Source organism: Mustela nigripes, chromosome 2 (assembly GCF_022355385.1).
Source record: "Mustela nigripes isolate SB6536 chromosome 2, MUSNIG.SB6536, whole genome shotgun sequence".
Classification (NCBI taxonomy): Eukaryota; Metazoa; Chordata; class Mammalia; order Carnivora; family Mustelidae; genus Mustela; species Mustela nigripes.
The window spans coordinates 279,635-306,147 of NC_081558.1; the positions used below are offsets into that span (position 1 = coordinate 279,635).

Sequence of the window (26,513 nt, forward strand, 5' to 3'; positions counted from 1 at the left end):
AGGGACAAACTCAGCGCGGGCGCTTTTCGCGCGGGGCTCAGGGCGGCCTCGACGACCAGGGGCGGGGGCCCGGGGCGGGGGCTCGGGAGGGGCGGGCGCCGAGTCTCCCTGGCAACCCGGATCGGGGAGCGGCTGGGGGCGAGGCCCGGCTGCGAGCGGCGAGGAGGCCGAGGGGCGGGCCATGCCTGGGCTGGGGGCGAGCCCCTGCGCTCTGGAACAGGCCGTCGCTTTCACTTCCCTAGTGGCGTCTCCCACCGCCGCGCCCGCCCTTCTGTCCCCTCGCCGTGCTCGCTGGTGCGGGGTGCCGGGCGCGCTCCCCCCTCCGGCCCTTTGCGCTGGCTGTGCCCCTTGGCGGGTGCGCCCCAGACACCGGCGTGGCTTTCTTCTCGCTTTTCTCCAGTCTTTGCTCAAATGTGTCACCTGCCGGGACGCCTTTCTCAATAGCACTTCTTTCCACCTGATCAACTGTAGGGCCGGCTCCACAGAAGGGACGCCTGTGTCTCGTTCCCAGATGGCCTCAGGACAGCGCCTGGCGCACAGGGATTCCATAAACACTCGTGCCCTGAATGCAGAGGACAGGCCAGTTCCGGGGTCGAAGGAGGACCGCCTCCGTGCCACAGTGTGACCCACGGGATCAGGGAGTCAGGCCCGCCAGGGGTGGCCTTGTTTCTGAAAACGAAGGAAGCCTAACCCCCCCGCCCCCCGCCCCATCCCACAAAATAAGTCAGCCAAACATTCACTGTCACCCAGCACAGGCCGGGGTCGATTCTGAGGTTACGTCCAGCCCAATCATGCATTTATTGATGTACCCACTCAACAGAACATTCACTGAGCACCTGCTGCGCGCCGGACCTTGTGATGCCTGCGAGAACACAACGTGGACAGACGGTGAAAATGGCTCCGTGGCTCCAGGAGACACCGCAGTCCCATGAGACTGGGCCAGGGGCTGGGTTCCTGGGGTGGTGCTGGCTCTGCCTTGGAAGACAGACAGGGTTTCCTAGGGGAAACCAATCCTAGGGGATTTGGGCCAGGGCTTTGAGGAACGAATAGGAGTAGGTTGGAGTTGGGCTTCCCACAAAAGCATTGGAACCAAAACGGAGCCTATGTATAAAGGATCTTGAATGGCAAGAGCCTAGGGACAAGGACTTGTCTGCCAGCCAGTCTTGTCCCCCTCAAGGTCGAGGGGTGATTGCAAGGCAGGCATTCCTGCTCTGACCACTGGCATGTATGCTGGTCCCATCACTGGGAATCCAGGAAAACCCAGGTCCAGGGAAGGGCAGTTTGCTTCCGGCTTCTCATGCCCAGGCCTAGCTCATTTCACTCTACAAACACGTTCATGCTTTCATTCTGCAGAAGTCTATGAGGTATCGCCCAAGAGGCCTCAGAACCAGCAGGCCTGTGTTCTAGACCCGCCAAGCATTGCTGGCTGTGCGGCTCGAGGTGGGTCACTTCATTCTCGGTACAGATAGCACAACCTGCCTCGGGGTTCTGGGGCTGCACGAGGCTGGGAGGACACAGGGGTACCCATGGCGCCTCCCGGGTCCCCATGGGACCTTGCTGCCTGCCCTGAGTTCACCTGCCCCTAGCCCACCCCTCCCAGCCCAGCCTCACTGGTTCCCTTGGGTGGGCCCAGCTGCAGCCCACCTCAGGACCCTTGTCTGGTCATGCCCTCTACTGGGAGTGCCCTTCCCACTGTCCCTTCTCTTTCCTTGCTTCTCCGGAGGCTGCCCCAACCCCTTCCTGAGAGGGTCCCCTCCCATACTGCACCCTGATGCCAGCACCCCCTTTCCTTCTCCTGGAGCCATCCCCTACAGCAATCCAGGAGTAGCAACGACATTGCCCTAAACCTGAGACCACGGCTCAGCCTAAGTCAGTGTCCCACAGATTCTTGAATACATGAATAATTAGTGAGTCCCTGCTGGGTGCCGGCCCCTGGAACAGAAAGCAGGATTTTGTATATCCTAAGACCAGGAGCTCAGTAAGCAGGGTGCGGTGTTGGGAGGTGGGGAGGGGGGAGCTGAAGTTCAATCTTCTAGCAAGCACGACAACGTGAGGGCAATTGAGAACCCCCCCCCACCTTACATTTGAGACTGAGGGCGCACATGAGTTCATGCGCGAGGCCAGGACTCGAGCCCCAATCATTGGGCCTCTGTGTCCTCTGCATGGGCCCCTGCCTGCGGGCTACCCTGGAACTGGGGCATTGGAATGCCGGCTCAGGCAATGTCTGCGTATAACCCCATGGCTCTGAGGTTCTGGGGCCCTCAGGTACCCATTTTTGGCCGGGTGGCTGCCATGCTGCTGATGGGACAGATGGGAGGGTGCTCTGATGGCCTGGCACAATGAAACACAGGGGACTCCTGATGGATTTCCCAGCATTTCCTTGAAAGGTCTTGGACTGTGGATCATGGAGGTAGGTGGCACCTGGGCCCTACAGAGTCCCCCAGGACAGGGCCATGCCTCCCCCCTCCGACTTCCCACAACACAGTTGTGCTCCCCTCTTAGACACTACAGGACAAGGACAGACATCCCCTCCAACAGTCTTCCATCCCTAAAACGGGTCTCCCTCCTGCCTCCCCGGCAGTTGCCTCTGTAAAGGGCATATGTCTCGTCACTAGACCTTTGTGTGTCCCCTCCCCTCGGCCTAGAGCATCCTCTCCTTCCGCTGCCCCAGGCTGAGTCAGGAGCCTCCTGGCAGGAGCAGTCAACAACCATCGGAGCTTCCCCCTGGGCAGGTGACTCTGGCTCTTTCTGGGTTTCCTCCTGTCCCCTGGGACACAATAGCTTTCACCTCTGAGTGGGGACGATTCAGGGGGTAAGGCCTCTCCTAACCCTCTTCCAGGGTCAGCTTTTTTTTCCGGCTTTGGAGTGGGTTTTGATTTTGGGTGAGTGACCATGTTCAGAGCTTTTTTCTAGCTATTTAACTTTCCATGTGAGTGTTAGGACCTCCTCTCTGGTGGGACGATTCCGTGGAAGTTAGGACTGGAGCGGCACTCAACTTGTTGAGCTGGTAGCATTGGAGGCCCTGTCCTGGCCCGGGGAGGCGGGGAGGGGGGGGTGGTAGGGGTGCTCAGGTACTCGCCTACTGAGGTGCAAATCAAGCCTCAGAGGCCCTGGGGGGGTTTGGGGCCAGAGCAAGGGATTACCCACATTGCAGGCAAGAGACTAAGGCACTGAGCAGGCAGGCCACTGTCCCACTGGGCAACATTCCTCCAGGCCAACAGGCGACTTTTGCAGTTTTGGGGGTTTTCTTTTTAATCTTTTATTTGTAGTTTTTCAGTTATGTCTTTTTATCCTTTACATTTATATTTGTTGGTCTGTATTTTTTATTTCTATTTTTTCATTTGATTCATACACACCCAGGGGTACCTCCTCTACCTGAACCAACAGCACTTTACCAAACGGGGTGATCAGCACCAAAGACCCGAAGCCCAGGCCCATCTGCAGCCTCATCCACGCTGGCTGCTCACCTCCACGGTTGGGTCTCGGTTCCGCATCCCGCTGGGACATTCCTTGGCCGTGCCCTTGACACAGCGGCACGGGCTCGGATCAGGCCAACGGAGCGCTCAGGCTTCCTCTTTGCGCTCCCCGTGCGGTCGCCGGGGCAAACACAGAGGGTGGGCCGGGAGCACTAACGGATGCATGAATGAGAGGAGCAGGGGACCAGGTCGCCGCCTGCGGGAGGCGGGGCCGCGGGAGAAGCACCGACGGGGGGGACCGCGCGGCGGAGGGCGGCGCGCGGTCCCGTCCCGTGGGACCTCACTGTGCGGAGCCAGCCGCCTGGCCACGGGCTTGCGCTCGTGGCTCACGCCACCCCGTGAACAGTGCCCGGCCGCCGGGGCGGGACTGCGTCCACGGTCCCCCTCTCGCAGGGGGCCCAGGGTGACAGCTTCCGGGCCGGGTCCCGCTGGCCTGGCTTCTCCTCCGGGTCGGGGGTCCCCCGACCCCCGCTCCCCTGGCGGCGGCGGGGCCAGTAGTGCCCTGCTCACCGCGACCCCCGACACTCGCGCTGTCGGCCGCAGAGGCCGCCGCAGACTCCGGATCTCCAGCGCCGCGAGCAGACGCGGCGGCGCGGCGGGACGCGCCCTAATTTGTCAGAGCGGCGAACTGGACACTGATACACCCGCTTCCGCCGGTCACGTGCGCCCTCGCCCCGCCCGCGGTCCCCCAGGCCCCGCCCCAGCAGGCTCTCTCTCCCTCCGTTGGCCAGAGCTGGGTCACATGGTCGCCTCTAAGCCAACGGCTAGCGAGGGGAGTGGCTGAGACTACGTCGATTCGTTCGGCCTATCAGCTTTCGCCTTTGGCCTGGGGGTGGGCCCTATCGTCCACCGCAAAGAACACTGCCTGCGCAGAATCTGTTCCCTTTTCAGGGAGGCGCGTGGGGGCGGCCGTGGGGGGGGCGGGGGGCCTGGGGGCGGCGGGGAGGAGTCGCGGCCCGGGGCCTTGGCTGAGCGGAAAGGGCCTGGAACCCGGCTGGAAAGCCAGGTCTTCGTCTGAGGGCCGCGGGGCGCCGCGCGTGCCGTCGCGGGGGGGAGGGCAGCCCCAGGAAGGCGCTGACCAGGCCCGGCTCCGACCGGGCTCTCCGGGAGCGGCCGCCACGCGCGAGGCTTCGGTGGCTGCCGTGGCTGTCCGCCTCACACGCGCGGTGAGAGAGCCCGCCAGGCTCCGCTTGCCAGAGCCCTGACCGTGGCCGGTCCTCGTGCACGGCCCGCAGACCTTTCGTGGATGAGGGGTCTGGCGCAGGCCTCCTTCCGACGGAGGACGGTGGGACGAGGTGACCCTGAGAGTCCTGGGGTTACATCTTGGAGGCAAAGATGGGCACTTCCGTGTGGGTGACTCCTACAGCCCCTGCGGATCCGCAGCTCTGGGTCCTAAAGGCTCGACTTGAATAAAATGTCAGCGGGCTTAGTGAAAGCTGGTTTTGTTCACTGCAAGTGACGGACACTCGGCTTAGATGGACTTCATCTTGGGGTGGAGGAATTCAGGCACAGCGGGATCCAGGACTTCCAACCACAGTACAGGGAATTTCTGCTGCCCCTCTTGGCTCAGTGTCCCGCTGGCCTGGCTTCTCCCTGGCCCTTGGTAGGAACCACCAGCAGCTCCAGGCTCACACCCCTCCAGCTCAGGCAGGAAGTGAGTATCTCTTTCCCAGAAAAGAAAAATCTCAGACTTGACTCCTCCTGGTTTGCTGAATGCTAGATGACCCTAATTGGTTCAGCCTGGGTTGCTGCCCACTCCAGGGATCCTTCGGGTTGGGAGCCCAGGAGGTGATTACTCCAAGGAAAATCTGATTACTCCAAGAGGGGCCATGCCAGCCGCAAGTCTGGGGGCTGGCCATCATTGTCCAGTTCGGAGTAGGAGGGCCTTGCCCCACAGCTCAGCACATGGGTCCTAGAATCTTGCTTATCTGGTACTGATGCCATGCCCCAAAACGGAGGCGCTTTGTGATGGCCAGAAAGTCACTTTCCTTCCTCCACCCTCTGTATAATGGAAGCCTGTCTCACGGCATCATGGTGAGTGGCAAAGAAAACTCATCAGGCATCTCCCCTGGACAAACACCTATCTGCTCATCAATAAGTATCTGTACACACATGTCCGCCCCTGCTGTGCACCATGCACTGACCCTAGCCTCCTGGCTGGAATTGGCAGTAACGGGATTTGTGCCCATTTTACAGATGAGAAAATGGGGCACAGAGAGGTCCCACGTAGTCTGGCCAAGGTGCAGGTCCTGTACCGGCTTCCACCAGACGGGTCCTTCCCCTGCGGGCCCAGGGTCACCGCCTTGCAGGCTCCACAGCCTTGCTGCTCCCAGGGCCTCTGCTCTGCCGCCTGCCTTCTGCTTGTGTTCACGCCTTGTTTGTGTCCAGCCGGCAGGGACCCTATCGCTGTGGCGACTGGGCTGTGGCCCAATGTAGACAGCCTGCCTGCTGCTTCTGTGACAAATTGCCCCCTACTTGGCAACTTAGCAACACGACTTTTCCTCTTCTCGTTCTGGAGGTCAGGAGTCCAACCTGGGTCTCACTGAACTAAAATCAAGGTCTTGGTACAGTCTAATTCCTTCTGGAGTCTCAGGGGTGGGGGGATCTGTTCTTGCTTTTCCAGCTTCTACTCGTTAAATTCTCTGAAGATTTTCTCATTTTGAGAGCAAGAATGAGAGTGCACAATTGTGGGGAGAAGAGGGCGAGGGAGAGAGAGAGCCCATGCTGACTCCCCACCGAGCGTGGAGCCCAACACACGGCTCGATCCCAGGACCCAGAGATCATGACCTGGGCCAAAGGCAGCTACTTAACCCACTGAGCCCCCAGACGCCCCAGCAAGTGCCCTCCTTCTGCCCATCACCCACCACCTCCCTCCATCAACTCTCACTTTGTTCTCTACAGTTAAGAGTCTCTTAGGGGCACCTGGCTGGCTCAGTCTGTGGAGCGTGCAACTCTTGGTCTCGGGGTTCTGAGTTCAAGTCCCATGTTGGGCATGGAGTCTACCGAAAACAGAAAGAAAAAAAGTAATGGTTTGCGATTGTGTAGTATTTGTCCTTCTCTGACTGACTGACGCTCTTCCAGCTTCCGGAGGCTACTCACATTCCTGGGTTCGAGGCCCCTTCCTCTTTGTCCATGGCCGGTGATGGCAGGTCACATGCATCTCTTTGCCCACAGAGGGAAATGGTCTCTGCTTTTGATGACCCTCTGATTCCACTGGGCCCACCTGTGCCATCCAGGACCCTCTCCCCAACCAAACGTTTGAGGCGGGCTTTGTCTTACCATAGCACGAACGTCCGACCACTTCAGTCCCTGCCCCCTTGCCTCACCATTGTCCAGTCTAGTGTGATTTAAATGTCGTCCTCCTCTAAGAAGCCAGCCTTGACCTCCCCAGTCCGCACTGGGCCTAGCGCCCGCCATCAGAACTCTGATCGCTCTGGATGGCCATGGCCTGTTTTCTGTGGGGTCTGGAGGAGTGAAGCCTAGGGCTGTGGGGAGTCCTGGCGGATGCCTGAGCTGGGGAGGAGCCTGATGGTAGACACCTGTGGTAGGAAGTGGGCTGCCGAGGATGAGGCTGAGGCCAGTTCAGGGTGGAGAGAAGGGCATGAAAACAGGGCTCCTCAGTGAGGGCCAGTGACTTGCTGGAGGTCACCTAGCACATGGCCTCTGGGTTGGGGAGACATGCCAGGTCAGGTGGGGGCAGCAGCTGCTGGCAACCACTCTCAGTTCAGAGCCCACGCCAGGCTGACAATAACCCTTTGGTACCACCCAGGCTGGGGCAGCTGAGCCATGGCAGGGTCAGGTCTCGGCCAAGGTCGCAGTGTCTGGCTCTGGCACACCCTTGATGAGAACATCAGGTCCCATCCTTGCCCCACTCCCCAGCCAGGGGAGAATCCCCTCACACAGTCAGAGGTCAAGGACAGGCGAGACGGCTGGTGTCCTCCCTCAGTGCCACGGGACAGGAGCGTGGCCCCTGGCCGCTGGTGGGGGCCCATGGGGCAAGTTGAGCTGCTGACATGGAGGAAGGGGTCCGGGCGTGGCATACTCGGTGGCAGATCGCAGGCATGTGGGAGGTCTGGAATCTTTGGCTTCCACACCTGGGGCCGGGGGCGGGGAGGGGTGATGCAGCAACAGGAGGTCACTGCCCTTGAAAGACCCCATCGCTCTCATCCTTTTTATGTTCCTGAAAGCACTGCCACTCTTCAAAGTTATCTATTAACTTGTTCGTCTATGTATTTTGTTTTTCCGGCCCTTACAAACCGCGGGCTTGGGGGCGCCTGGGTGGCTCAGCGGGTTAAAGCCTCTGCCTTCGGCTCGGGTCATGATCCCAGGGTCCTGGGATCGAGCCCCATATCAGGTTCTCTGCTCAGCTGGGAGCCTGCTTCCCCCTCTCTCTCTCTGCCTCCTTGTGATCTCTGTCTGTCAAATAAATAAATAAATGAATAAATAAATAAATCTTACAAACCGCGGGCTTGGTGATGACGAGACTGGGTCAGCCTTGGTCACTCTGGTACCCCAGCACCCCCCAACAATCCTTGCCCTAGGAGATGGTCTTGATTTCTTACAAATTCAATCGGAGAGGGGCTGTCCAGGACCCATGAACATGTGGAGAGGGCCCTGACCATTTGGGGGCAGGGAGACCCACAGATAGGAGGGTTAAACTCCCGAAGAGGAGGAGCATCGGGCTGACCTGACCCCCAGTGCATTCAGTTCCTTCCGGGACCATGCTGATGTCTGGCGTCACTGTCACAAATTGTGGAAAGGCTGGGAGTCCCGGAGGCGGAGGGCTCCGGATACAAGGAGCACAGAACCTGAAGAGAGGAAAAAACCCGAAGCCAATAAGGACTTTCCGATGTGGCCTGGGCGAACGACGTGCAAATGTCTGCGGGTGGGGGTGGGGGTTGGTGCCATCTCCCGAAGACCAGGCTTTTGTGGGGGGCACACTCTGCAAGTCTCGCCTATGGCTCCCATGTGTCCCCGAGTCGGGGCCATTTGTGACTCTGGGTCTCCTGCTGCCGCACCCCTCCGTCTCCGCGGCCAGCCAGCCCCCGCCCACCCGTGCCTGCTCGCACCCAGCCGAGCCCACGGGCTCCAGCCGCCAGGAGCCCGGGGGCGTGAGTGGGTGGGTGTTGCTGCGGCTGAGGTCTCTGGAGTGTGTGGGCGCCTAGGGCCGGGGAGGAGGTTGGGGGCCCAGATCGCGCCTGGGCCGCATGAGCGCCGGCTCGCAAACCACGACGTGATACACGGATCCGCAGACCCGCTCCCCGCGGGACTCCAGCCTCAGCCACAGCCGTCCGGCTGAAGACACCCCCCCGCAAACGCAGCGTGAGCCCCGGAAATCACGGTCTGGCCCCACTGGCGCTGGCCGCAGGGACACCCTCCCCGAGCCTCGGGCTCCCGGGAATGACCCCCGCCCCACCCCCGCAGCTGCCCTCGGGGTGGCCAGGCCCAGCCCAGGCACACACCGGGCGCGACACGGCCTCGCGCCCCGCCCCGGCCCCGCCCGCAGCCCGCGGGACCTTTATAGGGAGCGCCCGGCCGCCGCGCGCTGGGAAGTCGGTGCCGCCGCCCTCCCAGCCGCCCGCCCGCGCGTCCGACGCGGGGGCCGCCGCCGTCTCTGCGTCCGCCATGCGTCCCGGGACGCCGGGGCCACTGTGGCCACTGCCCTGGGGGGCCCTGGCTTGGGCCGTGGGCTTCGTGGGCTCCGTGGGCTCGGGAGACCCCGCGCCCGGTGAGTGGGGCGGCCGGAAGGGGCGGGCGGGGTGGGCCACCCACGTGGGCCTGCCCCGGAATGCGGGCCTTGGGGGAGATGTCGGGGGGGGGGGGGGGCGCGGCGTTAGTGGCAGCCGGTGATGGGAGGCCTCCTCAGGTTCAGTCTGGGAGGGCTTGGGGCTCCCCTCCCCCAGCCCCAAAGGGCCTGAAGAAGGGTCACCACGAGGTCAGCAGATGTGGCTCTTTCACAATGGCCAAGAGGAGTAGTCCCAATGACTGCTGACATTTATTGGGTGCTGTGTCTAACCGTCCGAGAATGCATACGATAGCCCAACTGTGCGTGTAGCTCATTATGCCCATTTCCCAGATGGGGAAACTGAGGTGCAGGGTCACCCAGCTTAAAAGTGGCAAACTCAGGACTTGAACCTGAACCGCTTGAGTCCTGAAGACCCGGAGAGGTGGGGCTGGGTGGCTGGACCCAGGACTTCCACCTGAGGTCTCATATCTTCCCCAGGTTGGGCTGTTGGAGTCCCATAGCAGCCACTTGTTGGGGGATGCTGGGCAAGGAACAGCCCCAGTCCTGGCCTCAGTTTCTCGTTTTGTAAGATGGGTGCCAAGGTGATGAGCTCCCAGAGCAGGTCCGTGTAGGGCGCTCAGCGCAGCACCTGGGAACCAGTGAGCTCTCTGGGCTGGGGTCTGTGGCCTCTCCTGCCCCCGTTTAGAGTGCAGAAACTGAGGGCTCTCTGCCTGTCCACCCCAGCCAGCAGCCCCACCCCAGCCCTGCTCGAAGGGGAGAGCTGAGCCCCCTCCCCGAAGGCCGTGTCCCCAGGGAGATGGTGAGCTCATGCAAGGGGAATGTTCCCAAGTTGGAGTGAGTAAGAGGCGGGCCAGGCAAGGGGGGGCTGCCAGGCGAGGGGGGCTCTGCGTGCCCTCGGGTGCTGTCTAGACAGAGGGCAGAGGCGGAGAGGCGGCTGCAGGGCCCACTGACCCTGACACGTCCAGCTCTGGGCATTTGGCTGGTTGGGCAGGATGCCAGGCCTGGGTCTGGGGGCCTGGAGCGACAAAAGGTGGGAAGAGTTGGGGTTGTGTGGGGGGTGGAGCTCCGAGAAGACAGGGAATCCCAGAAGGACCCAGAGCTGAGCTGGCATGGGAGCACCCCTGCAGCTCTCTGGCCCTCCTTCCCAGCTTGGGAGCCAATCATCCCTCTGCAGTTACTGAGCACCAACTGTATGCAGCCCCTAGGGCCGGGAGCTGGGTGTTGGGAGTGGTGCAGGAGGGCACCCCTGGTGTGGCAGTGACGGCCCTGCGGTGCACAGGTGGCGTGTGCTGGCTGCAGCAGGGTCGAGAGGCCACGTGCAGCCTGGTGCTGAAGACCGACGTCAGCCAAGCTGAGTGCTGTGCCTCCAGCAGCATTGACACTGCTTGGTCCAACTTCACTCACCCGGGGAACAAGATCAGCCTCCTGGGCTTCCTGGGCCTCGTCCACTGCCTCCCCTGCAAAGGTGAGACCATGGGCATCAGCCACAGGTCAGGGTCACTGGGGGAGAACTGGGAATGAGCTCCCCATCTCAAGGGTATGCAGAAGGAGGCTGAGTGTTTGTGGAGGGAATCCAGGGTTCAGAGAGAGGCTGGGGGCTCTCTCCGGCCTCTTCTGAGGACTCAGGAAGAAACTCTGAGGGCTCCCCAGCCTCGTTTCCGGCCTGCCGGGGTGAGCTTTCCCTCCCGCACCCCACCTGGGAGAAATGCACTGGACTCACACCTGACTCCAGGGACAGTGGGCTTTCCGGACTGGCCGCTTGGCTCTGTCGCCTCGCCCCCCAGTCAGTGTTCCCAACACTTCATCTGCCCGTAGCCCCCAAGATTCCAAGGATCTGTGCTGGGACGAGAGATGTGTATTTAACAAGCATGCGCCTTCTGGCCCATGTTCTGAGAAGTGTTCTCGGCTGCCTCCTCCATCAGACTGGGAACTCCTTGAGGACCGAATGCATGAATGAGCCAAGACACGTGCCTGGCCTTGGAGAGGGGCTGGGGGCCCTCCTGGGCCTATGGTCTGGGCCGGACATGCAGGGGCCCAGAGGGGGTGTGGGGGCATGGCTTGAAGGAGGTGGGCATTAGTATCAGGGTGCTGAGGCGTCATGAGGAGTTTGCCAGCTGGAGACAGCATGGGGTCGGGCGCTAGTGGGTGGGGCCGGTGCAGCGAGGAGGCGGCAGTGGGCCGCTGGGACCTGACTAGTCTGATCAGTCTGGCTGGGTGGTCTTGCACTCACTGCCGTTTGCCCTGGCTCCCTCCGGAACCCCCGCTGGGCTCTGGGAGGGGACCCAGCCGCGGTTCTGGAGGGAGCACAGACTTAAAAAATGGCCCGGCCTAAGCATAAGGTCCAGGTCACCCCGCCCCCCATCTCATCTGGCCTTGGGGAAGGCAACTCAGTTCTCCCACTTCCGTTCCTGCTTGTGGAGCCACCCAGGGGGAGTATTTCCAGATGTGTGTGTGGGCAAGCCGTGTGGGAGGTGCCCAGGTGCGGCCCACATGCCCTGGCAGGGGTGACATGGGGGTGCCAGCACACACGCTCATTTTATGCGCGCGCTCCCCCAGTCAGCCTCACTTTACACACGGGGAAACTGAGGCTGCGCTCAAGAGCTCGAGTCTGCCCTCCAGGACCACAAGCAACAGAACTGGGGGGGCGGGGCCCATCTGGGGTCTGGAGTTTTCCTTTGGAGGAGCCCTTGGCTCGCGTCCACCCACAGCTGTGACGGGGCCTCAGTTTCTCCCTTTTGTAAAATGCTGACAACAGGGCATCACCTCGTGGGGGGTGGCTGGGAGGGCCTGTAAGGGGAGCCGCCCACCAGTGGGGCTGGGGCCGGTCTGGTCTGCATTTCCCAAGGTCCGGGGAGAGGGGTGCTGGGTGGAGTTGGAGACCCCAGAGAGAGAACTGCCCTGCCCAGGCCTGTTTCCCTGAGTGAGAATTGGGGGAGGGCAGGGGTAACCCCTGGTTCATCAGGCCCGGGATGTGGGAAGCCCCCTCCCCAGGAAATGAGCCTCAGGGCCCAGTGCCAACGCCCCGCCCTCCCCGCCGCCTCCTCGGGGTTGGTCCTGGCGGGCCCGGGGAACGGACGCTGCCCGTCCTCCCCAGACCCGCGCATGGACCCGGCGGGGTCCCCCCGTCCGCTGACGCAGCCGGGGCCCCCCCGCCTGCCGTCCCTTCCCGGCGCGTAGATCAGGGAACAGGCGCCAGCCCGAGCGGGTGGCCCAGCTGCGGAGCGCGAGCGGGACCGGGCCCTGGAAGCTCGTTCCCGAACCCCCCGATTCCGGGCAGACAGCACCCCCCCCGCCCCGTTCCCGCCTCCAGAGCCCCAGCCTCGACTCCCGCCCCACCCGGCCCGGGGCTGATCTCGGCACCCACACTCCGAGCCAGCCGCCCTCGCCTGTGCTCTCCGGCTGCGGCCCGGACCCCGCTCCGCGCGGCCTCCGCGGCCCTCCGGCCTCGGCCACGCGGCCCCCTCCCACGCGCGCGTGCCCTGTGTCCGCAGATTCGTGCGAGGGCGTGGAGTGCGGCCCCGGCAAGGCGTGCCGCATGCAGGGGGGCCGCCCGCGCTGCGAGTGCGCGCCCGACTGCGCGGGGCTCCCGGCGCGCCTGCAGGTCTGCGGCTCGGACGGCGCCACCTACCGCGACGAGTGCGAGCTGCGCGCCGCGCGCTGCCGCGGCCACCCGGACCTGCGCGTCATGTACCCGGGACGCTGCCGCAGTACGTGGGGGCGGGGCCGGGGCCGGGGCGCGGGGCGGGGCCGGAGCGCGGGGCGGGGCCGGCGGGCGGGGCGGGGCCTAATAACTGGCCTCCAGGGAGGGCGCCTCTGGATTGGGTCAGCTGTGCGTCGCTGGAATGAGGGAAACCGGGGTGCGGTTTTGGAAGGGGAGGTCTGGGGCTCACGTGGGGTGGAAGATAGGAGTGCGTGACTCAGGGCGGGGCTTGCGGATGCGGCCAGAGGGGCGGGGCTTGGGTGTGGCCGGAGTGAGGGCGAGGCGCGCGGAAGGGGTGTGGCTTTCGCTCGGGGGCGGGGCCTGGGGTGGAGCCTGCCTGCGGCCCGCCAGCGCCCCTGACCCGCCCCCGCGCCCCGCTCGCAGAGTCGTGCGCGCACGTCCTGTGCCCGCGGCCGCAGTCGTGCGTGGTGGACCAGACGGGCAGTGCTCACTGCGTGGTGTGTCGCGCGGCGCCCTGTCCCGCGCCCTCCAGCCCCGGCCAGGAGCTCTGCGGCAACAACAACGTCACCTACATGTCCTCGTGCCACCTCCGCCAGGCCACCTGCTTCCTGGGCCGCTCGATCGGCGTGCGCCACCCGGGCAGCTGTGCAGGTGCGGCGCGGAGCGGGGAGCGGCGGCGGGGTCCAGCGTCCCGCCCCTCTCCGCGCCCCCATCTCTCTTTTCTTCCCCCCCGCTCTGCAGGCGCCCCTGGGCCGTCAGACGCAGAGTCGGAGGAGGAGGAGGAGAACTTCGTGTGAGCCTGTGGGGTCGACTTGGGCCTGGCGTTCAAGGCCTCCCCGCTTTATTTATTGCCGCAGCCGAGTCTAATTTATGTCCCATGGACGCTCCCCAGAGCCTGGGCCGGGAGCCCCCTGACGATACTTTGGAAGGATTGGGGGAGGAGGCCTGGGGCTGTGGCACGGAGCTGCCCAGGAGGACCCCCGCTGCTTCTGCTCTAGGGGACAACTTAATTATCGCTGCCTCGGAGAGGGCTGGGGACTCACCCCTGCTGACAGTTAGTGAAGAAGCTCCCCAGCCTTCTAGACTACAGACTGGGACTAAGGCCTGGGCGTGTAAGTGAGTCTCGAACCTGCCCAGGCCTCAGACAGGCCGAGGAAGCAGCCATCGTCCCCAGCCAGCTCGAGGACGCCAGGGCTACCTGCCGTCCTGCCCTTGTTTCCCGAGTATGTCCTGTGGTGGCCCCTTAGGAAAGCCCAGTTTGTCCCCAGGACGGGGTGAGGGGAGGGGCCGCCATCTGTGTCTCCTGACACTGGCCTTGAGCCAGAGCATTATGTCCAGTGGTGCCCAGTGCACTTAGGGCAGGACCCCGTGGGCACACCCCCTGCTCACCCACAGTCCCTGGGGTGGGGTGTGTGTGCCAGCACCCACTCCGTGCCCTGCCTCCTGGAGCTGCGTGTCTGAGCGGCACACTAGTTTTGGCAGTCCCATCCGCAGATGACGTCTGGATCAGAACCCCTGGTCCCATGAGACTGGTCCCGGCGGAGCCTCCGCCCAGTGCCCAGCTGGACCCTCCTCACCCTGCAGTCGGCTCGGGAGTCTTGACACCAACCAGGTGCTGGCCTTGGGTAGAGTCTCTGCCTTCTGTCTGGGCTGTTGCTGGGTAATCCCACCCCGTGTCTGTATGGGGGCCAGAGGCTCAGGCCACACATCAGGAGCCCCCAGCAGGCAAGAGCACAGCTCCAAGTTTGGCGGGGAGACACACAGGACCAGCTGTGCTCACCCTCCCCTAGCCCCTCAGAAGTGCCTTACCTGTGACCCTGAGAAGTGCCCTGGGCTCCCAACAAGGCCAGGGTGCGTCCACCAGCCTGGGGTTCTGCCTCACCAAAGAAATAAAGACTCCACTCCAGAGAGTCCAAGCCTTGGTTTGCTCCCTCCGCCTCTGTGTAATGGGTTACCACCCAGGCACCTGGGGTGCTGTTAGGGTGGTGAGTGGGGGAGACCCCTCCTGTCTCTGGGCCTCAGTGTGTACGTCTGGGCCACGGACAGCCGCCAGGGAGACAGCTGAGGACAATGATGTGTGGACCTGGAGGGCGGGGGAGGAAGCCTCTCTAGGGCAGGAGATGCAAGAGGGATCAAGGTGGCTGCGGTTAGCTGGGGAGGTCCACGTTGGGGGCACTGCGTGGGCAGAGGCCAGGAGGCTGGTGAGGGGCCTGGGTCCTGAAGCGAGTGGCCCCAGGTCACTCAGGGAGGCCGTGGCAAAGCCAGACCCTCAGCCACGGTGAGGCACGAGAGAAGCTCGAAGGAGTGGACGCACCCTGGAGATGAGTCGTCCCGTCTGGTTATTCGGTTAACGTTTTATTTGGTCATTTGGGTTTGGCACGGATGCCGTCTCCTGCCCCACCCCAACCCCGTACCCACCAGGCTTCCCCGGGGCCTGTGGGGGCCTGTGGATGACCTGCCAGGCCATGGGATTTCTGGGGAAGGAGCTGTCTGAGTCATTCGCCATCCCGTCTCTATCCCCAGTGCTGTTGTGGTTCTGGTGGCTGCGCAGGGACCCGGTGGTCCTGGGCAGGGGGCTGGGCCGGGGCCTTCGAACCACATCCCATATCCAGCTCACAAAGGCAGACACCTGTGTGTACACATCGGGGGTCTTGTGGTCGCCACACCAGAGTCCGGAGAAAGAGACAAGGCCATGGGCCCGGTTCCTGCACACCAGGGGCCCCCCAGAGTCGGCCTGAGGGGTTGGAGGAAAGGCAAGGTCAGGTCCATCTCTAGGCCTCTTTCCCTGAAGGGGCTTCTATGCGCAAATCTGACCAGGACCCTCCCTGCCTCGAGATCTTCCATGGCCGCCTCGTGTTCTTCCAGCAGGAACCACACTTGCGGCCTTCAGGGGCCGTGGGTGTCCCGCTCTCACCCACCTGTCTACCCTCCTGTCCCTGGGTTTGGCCCCACCAGCCTCGCAGGCTGTTCCTAGAGTAAACCAAGCTTGCTTCGGTCTCTGGGCTGTTTCCATACCCTTGAGACTCGTTACTGTCCCCACCCGACGCTGCTGGTGTAACGATACAAGTCTGTGGAACTTTGTGCAGTAGGTGACCAGCACTGCTGTACATGGCAGCCCTGAGATGGGTCTCTCTGTCTGGCATACCTTCCCTCAGATCTCCTTAAGACTCTTTCAAATCTCAGCTCAAAGGGTGCTCCCCTCAGAGAAGCCTCCCTGAACACTCACCCTAAAATTCCCGCTTTCTGCCCTCCGTCCCCTCTCCAGTCCCGTCACCCTAACTGTAATCTAGAACCAGCTCTGATGCTCTGAAGGAGGTACTACTAGTGTGGCAGTTTTACAGATGGAAAAAGGTCCAGAGAAGTGAGGTGACTTTTCCAAGGCCACACACCTGGGAAGTGGCACAGTCTGGATTTGGATCCAGGCAGCTGGACTCCAGAGTCTGTGTTTTGAATCATTATACTCTTCGCCTGGAATAAAAAATCCTCCAGGTTGAGTTTCTCCCTCAGCTTCAGGGCCAGGGCTGTCATTAGTCTACACAGGGTCTCAGGAGCAGGGACTGCTTGGTTGCAATGTGTACTGCCCCGCTACTGAACACTGCTTATGGATACACAAATCTGTGGCTCTCTGTGCAGTGTACAACCTGCACGGCTGTACATGACAGCCCTGTGACCTTGGAAAATTATTTGTCCTTCCAGGGTGTCAGGTGAGGTCTCAACTGGTCTCAAAGGTGAGCTGGGACTTAGTTCCCAAGCCTCTGCCCACCTCTAGCCCTCTCTGTAGGCCTCATCCTTTTCCCCATACCCTAGGCAGGCAGGGTGGAGACAGTATCTTACTGAGCAGAAGCCACGCCGCCGGCGGTCCCCACTTTGGGTGCAGAGCATGGCAGGGCTCAGCTGGCCCCTCCAAGAGCTGTTGCAGACGTCCAGGCTCAGCACGCGGACCTCAGCCTCCATCAGCCCGGGCGGCAGGTCCTCAAAGTCTGATACGGAGCCCCAGCCCGCCACCTGGCACTGTGCCCCAGCCTTGAGTGGCCTGGCGTCTCTCCGCGGCAGCTTCAGCAGCCCCACTGCGGGACCCAGGACAGCAGAGCCGTTCAGCTGCAGAGAAACCTCTGAGTTAAGGGTTACCCCCAACCACCCATCAGTGTCCCTGCCTCAGTTTACATCATGACACCTGGTCTCTTCTTGGCCTCAAGGACGGAAATGAGTAGCAACCATCACCAGGCCGTCAGGAGGCCCTTCCCATCAGGCCTCACCCTCCCGGACCAGGACACTGGCCTCCCCCACAGCTGAAGTGCTCTGCTAACCAGCATCTCCCCAGCTTGGAAGGCCTCCTGTGGCTCCCTGTTGTTCTTGGGACAATACCTCTTGGCTCACCATTGGGCCCTCCTCTCCAGGCAGAATGAATTTCCTGCAGGTCCCTGGTCCCGCCCCCCCCGCCCCACCCCTGGGTGGGGAACACCTTTCCTCTCCAGCTTTCAGGTCTCATCTTAGATGTTACCTCCTCAAGGGAGACTTCCTAGACTCCCAGGATAGGACGGAGCCTCCTCTGGTCTCCCCTCTGCCCCGTCAGGGCCCTTTGACTCAGCTGCCACCCTGTTGGACCAGAGGCTCTAAGGGGAGCAGCCCTGGGGCTGTTTGTTCACAGCTTTAACCCCGGTGCCCAGCACACGTTGGGGCGCTCAATCAGTGTTTATGGAATGAATGACTTGGGCCCCCAGTTTTGGTCCTCACTCCCTAGCCTTAGCCGTGCCGCTGACCGTACGCCAGCTTCAGTTTCCCCCGCTGCATAATAGGATGGGTGAGCTGTGGATTCCAGGTTTGGGGTTTCACAGATGAGCAAATCCACATGCGAGGTTTGCCGCTGACACATGCCGCCCCTTCTCCTTTTGCCAAGAGAACCCGGCACCCCAAGACCTGGTGTTCCCAGGGGCCTGTTTCTGTGGTGCTGAGTGTCCCTTGGTTTTGACTTTTCTCCACATTGGAGAGCAGGTTTGAAGTGTTTTCCCTTTAAGATTCCTGGGGTGCCTGGAATTGAATTTGGGCACCTGAGTGGGAGATACGGGGGTGGCCCCCAAGCAGGAGGGGGCCATGGGGACACCATAGGGATGCAGGCTGTGTTGGCAGGGAGGGAAGCCCACATTTATGGGAGGAGCTTCTTCCTGCCCAGAAAACCCACAAGGGGCCTGGGGGGGAAGGGGTCGGAGTATCTGTTGCCTCAGAGTCTCATCTCTTCTGAATGTCCAGGCCTCCTGTGGGCCGCAAATGGCCACGAGGGAGATAAAAACCCCTGTCCTCCAAGTCTGGAGGTGGAGGCGGTGACCCAAGAGCGGTGGGCCAGCGGGAAGGGGTGGGGAGACGGTGGGGGCAGGGGCAGCTTGCAGAGGGGCCCTCCTGAGAAGGGGGCACTCGAGCAGACTTGAGAGAGTTGAGGGGAGGAGAGAGCCAGGCGGTGTCTGTGGGAGCAGTGACCTGGAGGGAGCCACAGCCTGTGCAAAGCCCCGGGGGTTTGAGCATGCGGAGATGCTGACTGCTCAGCCCGCCCGGGTGGGGCTCTGTGGGGAGGATGCGGGAGGCACGGAGGGCAGAGGAGCGATGTGACCTGACTTGGGTGCTCATGGGATCCCTCCGGCTGGTTTTCGAACGTAGCCATTGGGCCATCATGGGGGAGGCCTGGGACAGGCCAGACCAGAGTCCAGCCCCCACCCCCCAGCTCACCAGCAGCAGACAGATGTCATTGGCGTGGATGTCGGGCTGGTAGTCCGGGTGCCTGATGACGGCGGAGATGCCAAACACTTGCTGTGTAGGCTCCGGGGCACGCAGGACATGAGCCCCCAGCACCACCAGGCCCGTGCGGGGGTCCCTGCGGGGGCAGGAGGCTTGAGAGCGAGACCGGGGCCTCGGTGGCCCCTGGGACTCTGACCAGAGCCCGGCGATCGCCACCCTGCACGTCTCCATGCCCCCTGCAGTCACGGCGCTCACAAATCGTGGGACAGTGACATGCGTTGGCATCAGAACGAGGTGCTGGGGTGGACACCGGGCTGTGGTCCTCACACCCCGAGCCCCCCCGCCACACCCCCGCCATCAGGTGAGCAGCCCCCCCCCCCCGCAGCGGAGGTGGGGGCAGGGCCCCCCCTTGCGGGCTCACCTGTGGCTGAAGCAGTGGGCTGCGGAGACCACCCAGCGGGCTCGCAGCAGGAAGCCCCCACAGTGGTGCTGGCCCTCAAATTGCACAGATACCATGTAAGGCCGGGAGTGGGGCATCACTTCGTGACCCCCAATGATCCGGGCGCCCCAGGAGCCTGCAGGCGGGGCAGGACTGCGTCAGGATGGGGCAGGGGTAGGGGTGGTGGGAATGGACAGCTGGGGCCCTGCTGGAGTGGGGGGCGGTGGGGGCCAGCGGGTCGAGATAGGCAGGGGCAGGGAGCCGGGGAAGGTCCCCAAGCATGCTGGGAGGGCCTGGACCCCAGAAAGCCCGGGCCTGGGCCTCCACCCCCGCCCGCGGCCCCGAAGACAAGCGGGGCCACGACCCAGCCGGTCAGGGGCTCTCACCTGCGGGCCTCGGAGGCAGCGTGAGGACCACGGCCACGGTCAGCAGCAGGCGACCCCGCTCCCCTGCCCTGGGGCTCATGGTAGTCGCAGGCCCGCGGCTCCTTCCAGAGCTCAGCAAGACACGGCCCCCACCCTCACCAACGGCCCGGGAAGGGGAAACCTGGCTGTGGCCTGTGGTCAGAGGTCTGCCAGGCCCTGCCAGCAACGCCCAGTTCTGCCCTGCTGCTTCCGAGAAGCCACAGGAGGTCAGGAAACAGGGCAGCCAGGGGAAGAGCAGGTGGCTCGAGAGGCTGCCTGCCGGGGACAAACCCGCCTCTGTGGGGTCCTGTGACGCCAGCGGTCGCTCACCCTCTGTGCCTCACTTCGCCCAGCAGAGCCGTGCCCATGGCTGCCTCCCGGGGTGTCAGTGAACGGGGTCTGGCCTCCACGCTGCGTGGCCCCCCGTCGGCAGCCCCACAGAGACCTCGGGGCCTGTGACTGTTGCTGTCGGGTAGCATTTATCAAGTGCTGACGGTATACCAGCCTGGGGCAGGAGCCTGCAGTGGAACTGTGACAGGGACACAGCCCCCTGCCCCACGGTGCTGATGTTCTGCAGGGACACGGGGTGTGGGCTGGTGATCTGGGGTCACGGCTAATGCACACTTGAGCTGACTGGAGGACATGGACACGGACAGGGGTCCCCGGCCCACAAGGCAGAGGCTTCTGAGGGCTTGGGAGCCGGGCGCTAGCAGCAGGGCCTGGGGAAGCCTCGGGACACACGTCCCCGGGCAGAGGCTGTGCTGAGACCAGGGCACTGGCCCCGTGGCCCCCACTGGTACTGATCAGCCTGCATGGTGTGGAGGACCCAGCAGAAGAGGGTGGCTGCGGGTCAGAGGTGGGGAAACTGAGGCACGGGGGCCAGTGTTTCCACCTGGAGGGAGTTTCAGGCTCACCCCGTCCATGCCTCCAAGTCCCCAGGGCCAGCAAAGGTGCAGAGCACGTCCCTCAGGATGGCCCCCCACCAGACGCTCCACGGGCGTCCGGGCCCCGATGACCATGGATGTGTGCGCTGGCCTCGACCAGTGCTGGGGGGTTGTCGTGGCCTGAGGCACCCTGGGCGTGGGGGTGGGGGTGTCTAGCCTGGCAAGTGTGTGGGGCAGATGGAGAGGAGACGTGGGGAGACCCTGGGAGGGCAGAGACCGAGAGAGACGGGGGTGACAGCAGGAACAGTGGCCTGAGCCACAGGCGTGTGGCTGTGCACTCGGGCTTCGTCCTGAGCCCCTCGCCGAGGGAAGGCTCACGCACCCTCCCTCCACAGTGCCCTTCTGTCGCTTGCTGGCCTGGCCCCCTTTGGGTGCTGGAGGTGGTGACTGTCCAGCTGGCTGGTGTGGGGAGCCTGGTGAGCGGTCCACCCTCCCAACAGCACAGGGGACACTGACCTTCCCTTCGGGGCGGTAAGAGGACCGGGTGCTCGGCTGGAGCCCGCCCCAGCCCCTCTCTGGCCCAGCAAGCACGTGGCCAGGGCGCCACGGGAAGATGACTTCACCAGCTACAGGGACGCCATGAAGGGGCTCCTGGGGGGGCCACCACCTCGCGGGCCCCCCGTGACCCCACCTCCCTGGTCCCGTGGGGCAGAGCCACAGGAGTGAGGAGCCGCGGCCCCCAGAGGCTGCCCGGCCTCCCACTCACCCAGTGGATCGCGCCGGCACACACCAATTCTCTGATGGTTCTGGGCTCGGAAATCCTAAAACCCCGGCGGGCAGGGCTGGTCCCCCCGGGGCCCAGGGAGACCCGGCTCCTGCCCTTTCCTGGTCCGCGGCCCCCTCCATCCTCCCCGCCAGCAGCGCGGGGTCTGCCCGTCTCTGGGACCCCCGCCCTCTGCCTCCCTCTCATGAAGACCTGGTGAGGACGCCAGGCACCCTGAGAACCCAGGGTCACCCCTGGCTCGCGGCCCTGACGAGGCTCCCTCCACTGCAGGAGGGGAGACATCCTGGGTCCCAGGACCAGGATGGGGACATCTTTGGGGCCATATCTGACCCGCCCCAGTTCCTGATCTCATTTTACAGATGAGGCCCAGAGCCTCAAAGACAGTGGGGCAGGGGTGCAGCAGCCCAGCTCCGCTTGGAGGGAGCGGCCCAGCCAGCAGCCTGGCCCCCAGAGGTCAGCCTGGTGAGGCCCACTGCTCGGTAATAAGGGAAAATCATTCTAAGCCGCTGTGTCTGTGGGGACAGGTCAGAGCAGTGGGAGGAGCCACCACGAACCCAAGACCCTGCGGGAAGTTCCCTGTGACAGCAGTCTCTGCTCGGGTCAGACCCTGCGTGGCAGCCCAGAGCCCAGCTGCCGCTGGCAGGGGATGTGTCTCCAAGGGCCATGGGGGACTCTGCTCTGGGTCACTGGGGCTGTCATCCCAGGCCACACTCCCTTGGGGACTGGCACATGCATCACGTCATGCTGCAGGGGTCCTACAGCCACCCGGGGACGTTGATGTTGTTTCTATTCCCATGATCAGTGGAGAAACCGATGCACAGAGAGGGTAAGTGGCTTGGCCACGGTTGCACAGCGAGGGAACTACGAGGCGGGGCTGCTGCCTCTGACAAAGGCTGATTCCGCCCCCCGCCCCGGCTCATTTCCTTCCCATCTGGGGAACGCTTGTGAAACTTAACCGTCCTTCCTGGTCTCAAACAACCAAGCTCCCCAAAGCCCCGAGGAGCAGGCAGCCTGGGGCTCAGCATTTCCATTTCCTAAGCGGAGGCCCAGAGAGGAGAGCCTGACTTGTCTGGGTGGCACAGCAGAGGGTCTGAAACCCAGAGCTGTGGACCTGAGTCCTTGAAGGGTCTTCCCACGGAGGATTTGGGTGGCTCTCCCAGTAGGACTGGACTCTGCCGCAGTAACAGTGGTGATAGCAGCAGTGATGCTCATAGCTCCCTTTACTGAACACTTACTTTTGTTATTGATTTGCTGGTGCTCTTTATATGTGGAGGAGTTTAACTCAGGGTCAGATTAATTTCTTTTTTTTAAGATTTCATTTATTTATTTATTCGACAGACAGAGATCACAAGGAGGCAGAGAACTAGGCAGAGAGAGAGGAGGAAGCAGGGTCCCCGCTGAGCAGAGAGCCCGATGTGGGGCTCCATCCCAGGACCCTGGGATCATGACCTGAGCCGAAGGCAGAGGCTTCATTCAACCCATTGAGCCGCCCAGGTGCCCCTCAGATGAATTTCTTTTTCTGAGCACCTGTCAGGTGCAGAGGACACAGCCTCCCCAGGAGCACATTTCGATTCTGCCCAATGGCAGATGGGACCCAAAGCTGACTCAGCCAGAGCAGCTCGCTTTGTGAGACCGAGAACAGTCCCGCACCCCTCACCTGCGAAGGCTGGGGCTCCCAGGGCCATGGCACAGGCCGGGAAGACGGTGGCGGCCGTGGCTCCTGACATGCGGCTCTGTGCAGGGCCTGATCCGAGCTGGGCCTGGGGTTCGGGCCATGAGGCTGGGGAGGGGGTGCCCCGGAGCCCCTTCTGTCTGGCTCATCCCTTCACAGCCCCTTCAGGGGGCGTATGAGAGTGGAAGTTATGGGACTGAGAGCTCGTGAGCAGCCGGCCCAGGTGGGGGTGCCCTCGAGAGCCTCGTAGCGGTGCTGGTCCCTCGGCGGCCACTTGTTTAACGCACACACTTTACTTCTCTCCGTTATTGTAAGGAGCGCTCCAAGGACATCGCTCCGTTTTTCTTGTGGCAGATGCCGGGCTGCCTCAGGAGTAAACACAGCCCCCAGTGACGTCCTGTGTCCCACGAGCGCCCCTCTGGACTCCGGGCCCTCGCGAGCAAGGGGCTGCATGCACCCGTCTACCTCTCTTAGACCCAGAGGCCTGGCAGAGAGCTGAAGAGGTGTGCAGGGGTGAGTGCCTTGCACTTGGGGAACCAGTGGGTAAACTGAGGCTAGGGGTCAGAGCCCCACCAGCTCTGCCCACCTTGTCCGCCCTCACGGCTCCTGCTTTCCTCCCTGGGAGGGCTTTGAGGGAAGAAGCTTGGCCATTACTGGGGTCCCTAGAGCCACCCCACCTCTGGGGGCAGGGGACTGGGGCAGCTCCGAGTGTCAGAGGGGGCTCAGCAAGGGCCTGGGTGCCCGAGGTTCCCCTTGCAGAGTCCCCATGTGCCCCTCTGCACGTGGCACTGGCGCCCTCTGCCTTACGGGGGACTTCAGAGTGGACCATGGGAGACAGGAAACCGGTCATCCCGTGGGTGTTTGCTGAGCACCTGCTGTGTGTGCTGGGAAGACAGGTCTGTGCCCGGGGGGACCGGGTGGATGACACCATCTGCCAGAAGGGTCAAGTGGCACAGGGGTGGCCAGAGAAGGACAGGGCAGGGTTCGGGCTCTAAGGCCGGGAACTGGAGAGACCCAGTAACCGTGGGCAAGAGTGGGAGATGCTCCTGGAGGCGGGTGCAGCGGGTGCTGACGTGGGGTGTCTGGGTGTGGGGTGGGGGCATGAAGAGAGGGCAAGGCTTGGCAGGGCTCCGCTGGACCTGGGAGGTAGGCCACGGGGCCCTGGAGAGCCACAGCAGGTGTCTAACGGGGACAGGTTAGGACAGAGCTGTCCCGTGCACAGAAGAGGCAGGGAGACTCGGGAAACTGTGGGGCTGGTGACAGGGGGTGGCGTGGACACAAGGCCTGAGCTGGGATCAGAGCCCGGGGAGGTAAGGGCGTCCCTGACTCAGGGACAGGGGAAGAGGGGGCTTTGGAGAGTGAGAACGCCCTCTGAAGTCCCAGGGTCCCAGGGGATATCTGGCGCAGGCTGGAGCTCAGGGCAGGACAGGGGTGCTGGGCCAAGCCCTGGGGGTGGCCACGCCCAGGATGAGCAGAGGTGGCCAAGGCAGTGGTGTGTGGGTTGGGGGGTGTTGTCATGGAAACCGTGGGGGCACATGGCCCAGCGAGGGGCCAGCCGAGAGTGCAGTGAACCAGACTGGGATGGGGGCTGCCGGGCACTGAAGGGAGAGGACGGGGTGTGGCTGACATGGCCTCTCCGGCCTCTCCGGGAGAAAGCTCGGCTCTGGCCCCCAGGTCGCCCCGCCCTGGCCCACCTCCTGGCCAAGGCCTGCCTCCCCTGCTGCCCAGGCTGCCTGCTCACTGTCTCTGCCCCGCCCGTGTCCCCGTCTCCTGGGGCATCGCCTCCAGGCTGGTCCCCTGGAACATGCCCGAGACCGTGGGTATTGGAGCCCGTGTTCGGGGGACCCTGCGAGGACCTTGCTTTTGATCTGAGGGAGGTGGGCACCCTGGGAAGGTTAGGGCAGGGAAGGGACCATTGCTCCCATCAGCCTCCCCAGGAGTACACTCTCCTCCTTTCCCTCCTGTTCTTGTGAAAAACACACCCATCAATCTTTCAAACCTCCAGACCCCAAACACCCATGTCCCGGGGCGAGGCTTCTGTGTCCAGGCACCTAACGGGTCAGGGGTACAGCAGGTGCCAGAGAAATCTACGTGGGCTCTCTCCATGGACTTGGAGGCAGAGGGGCAGTGATGAAACCACTCCCCCCACTCTTGCTGAGCACCTGGTGTGGTGTCAAACCTGGCCGGGCACCTGCTCTGTAAATAAAGCTTTACCGGCACACGGCAACACGGAAGCATTTGTGTCTTGCTCTGGTGGCCTGGACGCCGCAAGGGCAGAGCTGACTCCTCACGACAGAGACCGTCTGGCCTGCAATGCTGAGCACATCAACTATCCGGTCTTCTACAGAAGTGCTGAACCTGAGCTTGTGTGCCCGGCTCGCTCGCACCCTCTAGCAGCCCTGGGAGGTGGGGGAAGGAAGCCCAGAGAGGTTAAGAAACAGACCCAGGGGCACACAGGCTCTCTGAGAGAGAGACCCCTGAGACTTCTCGGGGCTTTTCTGTGTGCTCTTGGTGTGTGATCTCACCTCACGGTGCTCGTGCGGAGGGGCACGCATTCGCAGCAAAGAGGAAGAAGCAAAGACCCTCCCCACTCAAGGCTCGTTTGAGGTTACTTCCCTCTACGCACACCCCTCCTTTTACTGAAGACTCTACTTTCCCCCACTTCAGACCCCATATGTGTTCAGGGCCAGGGACTAGTGTTCTCGTGTCCTGGGTTCCTACCCGGGACGTTGGGGCCACTGTCTGCATGTTGGTGGGGACAGGTCCTGCCTCACTCCCGGCCTGTGGGGTCTACTTGGTGACACTTGCAACGTGACGAACTCAGGACGGACTACAAGGAACCAGGGTGGCATCACCTTGCCCAGGCCTCCCCAGGCTGGGGAACCCCATTGCTACCCCTGGGCCTCACACTGAACCCCAATGTTGGTGTCCAGATGTCCACCCAATGTCACCCTTGTCATCCCTCCGACCCTGTCCATGTCATTGTGTCCTTCCGGGGGCTCCCCAGGAGACAGGGGGACTCTCATACCTGTGATCCCACATCCCATCTGGCGGCAGTCCTGCCGGATCCCCTTTCAAGATCTGTCCAGAATTCTCCTGCCTCAGCCCGGTCCGGCCTCCATCCTGTCCCTGGGGGTCCCCTTCTCGGCCTCCAAGCCTCCCCTCTTTGCTGTCCTTAGTCCACTCCCCACCTGGCCGCGGGAAGGGCCTTCACAAACATAAAACAGGCTGAGCCCTCTCCTGCTCTGAAGTCTGCTCTGGCTCCCCAGTGCTCTTGGAACAAGGCCTGCGCTCGGTGGGCTCTCCCCACTGCCCCTTCCCTCCCTCTGGCCGCAGGGACCTGCAGTGTGGCCACGGGAGCTGGGGGGCGCATTAAATGGATCAATTTTGATTGCCCAGCGCTCGGCAATGGCGGTGTTTTCATTCCTCCCCCGGCAGGTGCGGCTCAGCCCCACCGGCGCAGCTCGGCTCCGGCCGGCGCCCTCCACCTGGACGCTCTTCTCCCGGACCTTCAGGTCGCAGCAGCGGCCTGGACACCCCCTCCCCGGCCCCAGCCGTCCCGGGCTCGCTGGGGCTGTGTGCCCCCCGCCGCGCCCCCTCCGGGCCACGAGCTGGGAGGGGGCGGGGGGCACCTGGGCTCCGCAGGCCCCGAGCGGCGGCCGCCCTGGGACCGGGGCTGCACGGCGGGGGTGCGCGGCTGGGCCCCGCCCCCCCTCCCCC

The 26,513-nt window shown here is 63.2% G+C and overlaps 2 protein-coding genes and 1 long non-coding RNA gene across 6 annotated transcripts; 1 reads left to right on the forward strand and 2 right to left on the reverse strand.

Annotated features, from left to right (window-relative positions):
• Positions 1-2,092: 2,092 nt before the first annotated feature.
• LOC132010677 (uncharacterized) lies at positions 2,093-12,932 on the reverse strand. 4 transcript variants are annotated; one of them, XR_009402254.1, is made up of 5 exons: positions 12,851-12,932; positions 10,945-11,056; positions 10,627-10,679; positions 8,164-8,284; positions 2,093-7,892 (listed from the first exon to the last, which is right to left on the reverse strand). It is a non-coding gene; the product is annotated as an uncharacterized LOC132010677 (long non-coding RNA). The 4 variants fall into 4 exon arrangements; XR_009402256.1 differs by having other exon boundaries at positions 10,945-11,061; positions 12,851-12,926; XR_009402253.1 differs by lacking the exon at positions 12,851-12,932 and adding an exon at positions 12,587-12,681.
• Positions 9,029-14,793, forward strand: FSTL3 (follistatin like 3). Its single transcript, XM_059388423.1, has 5 exons — positions 9,029-9,204; positions 10,502-10,687; positions 12,714-12,929; positions 13,307-13,534; positions 13,625-14,793. The coding sequence occupies exons 1-5, from the start codon at positions 9,102-9,104 to the stop codon at positions 13,678-13,680; spliced, it is 789 nt and encodes a 262-aa protein (XP_059244406.1). The 5' UTR covers positions 9,029-9,101; the 3' UTR covers positions 13,681-14,793.
• Positions 14,794-15,224: 431 nt separating this feature from the next.
• On the reverse strand, positions 15,225-19,600 carry PRSS57 (serine protease 57). The gene is made up of 5 exons (XM_059387663.1): positions 19,436-19,600; positions 19,032-19,185; positions 18,602-18,746; positions 16,718-16,981; positions 15,225-15,617 (listed from the first exon to the last, which is right to left on the reverse strand). The coding sequence occupies exons 1-5, from the start codon at positions 19,512-19,514 to the stop codon at positions 15,231-15,233; spliced, it is 1,029 nt and encodes a 342-aa protein (XP_059243646.1). The 5' UTR covers positions 19,515-19,600; the 3' UTR covers positions 15,225-15,230.
• Between the last annotated feature and the right edge of the window lie 6,913 nt (positions 19,601-26,513).

Bases quoted from the DNA above. Each gene is read 5' to 3' on its own strand.
- PRSS57 (XM_059387663.1), bottom strand. From the start codon at position 19,514: ATGAGCCCCAGGGCAGGGGAGCGGGGTCGCCTGCTGCTGACCGTGGCC. The intron at 18,747-19,031 runs GTGAGCCCGCAA...CTGCCCCCGCAG, and splicing joins GCCCACTGCTTCAGCCACAG to GGACCCCCGCACGGGCCTGG. The intron at 15,618-16,717 runs GTAAGATACTGT...CCAACCCCTCAG, and splicing joins GGCGGCGTGGCTTCTGCTCA to GCCGACTCTGGGGGGCCCCT.
- FSTL3 (XM_059388423.1), top strand. From the start codon at position 9,102: ATGCGTCCCGGGACGCCGGGGCCACTGTGGCCACTGCCCTGGGGGGCC. The intron at 9,205-10,501 runs GTGAGTGGGGCG...TGCGGTGCACAG, and splicing joins CTCGGGAGACCCCGCGCCCG to GTGGCGTGTGCTGGCTGCAG. The intron at 12,930-13,306 runs GTACGTGGGGGC...CCCCGCTCGCAG, and splicing joins GTACCCGGGACGCTGCCGCA to AGTCGTGCGCGCACGTCCTG.